Consider the following 4,197-nt stretch of genomic DNA (forward strand, 5'->3'; position numbering starts at 1 on the left):
ACAAAGAAGTTGTCTATTTTGACTTCCCCGCCGTTTAAAGCGTGTCTGATGTGAACATTTTGACTGTGCATGACCCACAGCAAATATTGGATAGCGTCTTGCGAGAAAGCTTTATATTGGTTCGTGTAGTTGTCTGCAGGTGTAATGGCCAGTGTTTGAGGCTTCAGGAATCTTGTGCGGAACACACTCATGCAGGCTGAGGCGATTGTCACAGCGTTGAAGGGGTCACAACCTGTAGCTTCGAAAAACTCACCCCTAAATGTCTCACCACCCTGGAATAACAAGTTCACGTCATTCTTACAGTAGGCTACAGCCTGCTGGGCAAAATCAAACGACCCCATACTGTTTTTGTCATACCATTCGTAGAACTTTGCACGCTCTGAGGGGGCCAGGCGTTCAACATCGTAAGACGAAGGCTCGGGATAAGACCCTACATAATTCAGATGAGCCAACGAGCTGAATTTGTGTGGAAAGTACCCCTTTGATTTGTCTTCAAACCCTAGGGCCTTTGGGATCGCACTTAGCGCCATGGTCAGAAATGAGAGCGAGTCTATGTATCGCGATTTGAAATCAACATCCACAAAAGAGAGAACCTTACTCCCTTGCATTATAATGTCAAATTTGACACCCAGATCGATCATTCTGTTGAGTAAAATGTAGGAATCAAAACCTCTAGCATTATGTGCTACAAAAGTCGAACCTTTGAAACGAGGGTTTCTGAAAAAACTAACAAAACCGTCGACACAATCGGTACCAAACCAATGCTTCTCCATACTATTCGATTTACAACAAACAAGAAAGGGTTTGAGTGACCCGTCTTCATCTACATAGGTTTCAAAATCGTAGTATATTACATTTCTACAAGGAGGCTGTGCTTTTAGAGGTTGGATGTAACACAGATGAGGATCAAGCATTGTATCTCCCCTCAAGTCGTCACCGCACACAGCACATTTTTTAGCGAGGCAATGATGCTTGACACGACTAGCACCTGGTTTCACATAATATTGCAAGCCGCATTGCATGCATTTTTTATATGTGTCACAGTTAGTTTTGAGGATGTCTGACCTTCTCGCCTTGCGCGGCTCTTTATGTTTGATAAAACACTCGTCATTATAACAAGTCTTATTACAATCAGGACAGATTACACGTTTAAAGGGTAGCTGTTTACATCTCGCATCAAGACACACGTGACAGTGCCCCGGGCACCGATGCTGCTCCCAATTCTCGTGACCTTTGAAGCAGTGTCTACAGAAATATGTATGACCTACAAACCCCTCAATGGATTTAACGCCATAGAAATGATTCTCTAGTAAAAGGATAAACAAAATATCATCGGCTGATTTGGGGTAGCGAGTCTCAAAAAAAGTCATAGGACGGCAGTCGGCTTTTCTGTACATTACAACTATCTTTCTTTTGAGGGCTTTCTCGAATTTGTGTACATCAGCCAGACTTACAGCTGTGTGACAGTTCAAACCTACACTCTCTTGTAAGAGCCGAGCCTGCTGTGTGGCCTGCTTTGTTGTTAGCGAGCTGTTTAGCAGATGTGCTAACGCGAGAGCAAAGCATAGATTGTTGTCTTTGTTAAGAGTCATGTACAAATGTCGTTTTTTTCTCTTTAATATTTCTACATTAGTGGATTGTATCAGTTTGCGACGCATACCTCCACGCAAAGGCTTGAATATTTGTACCACTAATTCTAAACCTTCATCGAGCATAAGTTCTGTGTTAGACTGTGCTAAACGCTCTAGCATACTTTGTACATGCTCCCTCATAGAGTCTATATCAGTCATTTGCTGGTAGGTATGTGCTCTTTCGTCACCACCCCCCACAATCTCAATCTGAATTGCATCCCCCGTTTGTGCAATGTCATCTACCTCCTCCAAAACACCTTCGATGTTATTTTCGATATGCATGTAAAAAGAAGCAAAATCCCTGCTACCCGATTGCATGGGGGGATTTATACGTCTCCGCACTTCAACATTATTGAAATGGGGTCTGTTAACTACAGCCGAGCCACCTTGTTGAACACGGCTTAGAGGCTGAGAGGTAGCGACAGGTTCCGAGCCTGCGGGTTGAACACGACTCAGCGGCTGAGAGGTAGCGTCAGGTTGCTGAAACGCCGTATGTTGAGACGGCGCTATGTCGCCCTCAATTTGATGATCAATTATTACAGCGCAGTTGTTAGGCTGTTGGCGAGTTTGTAGGCACGGCGCTATGTCGCTACCATCAATACACGCCAAGGGTTCAACGCACATGTCATCAATTATTTCATCATTCAACACAGACTGATTATCGTGAGTCGGGTCAGGCGGCTGTACATTTAACTCGTTGATAATGTCAATCAGTTGAGCCGGTATGTTAGGACTGAGACAACGTACACTCTCATACGTGTGGTTATTTAATTCAGTTATCAAGTTTAACAATTGTGAAGAAATGTGTGTAGGACTTTGGCTACCTTCATTGACACTTTGATTATTAAGACCCTCTACCACACTTTGTAAATGATTAGGCACATCGGGGCTGAGGGCACTCTGCTCACCCGATACCACCGCATTTACACCCTCTAGAGCAGATAGCAGGTGTGATGTTAATTCTGATATTTGACTCCTATACGCACCATCCGATAACATTTCAATATCGTTGTTAATTGTCAAGATTTGTTGATCTAGTTCAGGGGTATCACAAAATCTCTGCCTTGTACCTGATTCATGATTTGTTTCATCGGTTTCAAAATCTATTTCAACAATGCTTTTTATGACGTCTGCCTCAGTTGGCGTGAGTTTAGGGTCAGACATTGCCTTTTTATTTTTAAACTATCGATGTTTCAATTGCAGATGTCAATGTCTGTATTACTTTGAGACAAGAGCGAAGTTGCTGTCTGTAAATACATTCACCGTCACACGCATGAGACCTTGAATCTTTCAGACGCCTCTCTCTCACACGGAAGGATGGGTGGGGGTTGTGTGTGAGCCTGCTCCTTCTTCGACCCCTCCTACTCCGAGTCATCTGACGCCTCGGTTGAGCAGCCTGTGGTTGGCTGTCAATAGCGCCTGAAGTATACAGAAGAAACAATGTTATAACATAAATATATGATAGAAAAAATAATATATATATATATATACATATAAAACAAAATTCGACATACCTTCAATTTCTTTTAACGATTCGCGAGTTTGGTTCAACTCCTCGTACTTAATATTCGCAAGCTCTGCGTCCGTCACGTGACCCGCTGACACGTCATCCGCTTTTTGAGCAAAGAGCCGATTCTGTCGGTCTTCAAATGCTCTTAAAAGATGCGGAGCTGAGCCCTCGTCAGACGATTCTCCCAACACATCCGACACGTTTGAAGCAGGCTCTTTGTAACCTTCGCGACCTGTGTCACCCAGACCGTTTTTCTGGATGTCTTGCTCCGCTGCACCTACCAGATCTAACATACATACATAAGTTAAACATTTTAAGATCAACGTATTAATATTAACTAACATAAATGAATGTGTGATTCACCGTAATCCGTCTGCGTTAAGTAGACTCCACTGAAGTCATCATTTAACCGCGCTTTTTTTGTTGAGAAAAACAATAACATCACATTTCTGATGGAGAAAATAACAGAATAATGTAAACACATAATAAAACTCACGAGCATTGTGGACGTCCGCATAGACGATAATATCTATGTACAAAAAAAAACATACGTCATAAATACAATCGCATTATAACAGAATAGTTTATTTTTAGGAAAAAAAACAACCTACCTTTCACCATTGCTTTTAAAAGATCCGCAGAGCGTAGAGACCGACTTGAGGTGGTTTGAGCTTTGTAAAGGCCTTTTCTGACTGTTTAAACACTTGCACATCTATATATCCAGATACTTTCCCGCCCTAAAGAACATTCTGACCTGAAGACCCCTAACCCTAACCCCCACCCCATTTTTAAACTCCATTTTCTCCTCCATACACAAAATTGGACTGAGGACCAGCTAATTTCATCCCTCGGAAGGTAAGATTCATTTTTTTTCACCTCATACTATTATTAAAAGCTTTTTTAAACTGAAACATAGCACCAAAAATATATATATATGTTTCATAAAACGCATGGGGCCCACACAGACACACACACACACACACATCCCACAGATACACGCGGCGAGGTCATAAAGCAGGGTCATACACCCCCCAACAATCTTAAGACCCAAAACAT

At 42.3% G+C, this 4,197-nt stretch overlaps 1 protein-coding gene across 1 annotated transcript; it reads right to left on the bottom strand.

Moving 5' to 3' along the window:
* Positions 1-1,310: 1,310 nt before the first annotated feature.
* On the bottom strand, positions 1,311-3,911 carry LOC147038460 (uncharacterized). Its single transcript, XM_085905024.1, has 5 exons — positions 3,753-3,911; positions 3,638-3,670; positions 3,505-3,555; positions 3,146-3,427; positions 1,311-3,050 (listed from the first exon to the last, which is right to left on the bottom strand). The coding sequence occupies exons 1-5, from the start codon at positions 3,760-3,762 to the stop codon at positions 2,809-2,811; spliced, it is 618 nt and encodes a 205-aa protein (XP_085761150.1). The 5' UTR covers positions 3,763-3,911; the 3' UTR covers positions 1,311-2,808.
* Between the last annotated feature and the right edge of the window lie 286 nt (positions 3,912-4,197).

The sequence above is a fragment of the Syngnathus leptorhynchus genome, unplaced genomic scaffold (assembly GCF_054491065.1).
Source record: "Syngnathus leptorhynchus isolate UIUO unplaced genomic scaffold, UIUO_Slep HiC_scaffold_58, whole genome shotgun sequence".
NCBI lineage: Eukaryota > Metazoa > Chordata > Actinopteri > Syngnathiformes > Syngnathidae > Syngnathus > Syngnathus leptorhynchus.

Bases quoted from the DNA above. Each gene is read 5' to 3' on its own strand.
- LOC147038460 (XM_085905024.1), bottom strand. The intron at 3,428-3,504 runs GTGAATCACACA...TATGTATGTTAG, and splicing joins CTTAACGCAGACGGATTACG to ATCTGGTAGGTGCAGCGGAG. The intron at 3,051-3,145 runs GTATGTCGAATT...TGTATACTTCAG, and splicing joins ATCGTTAAAAGAAATTGAAG to GCGCTATTGACAGCCAACCA.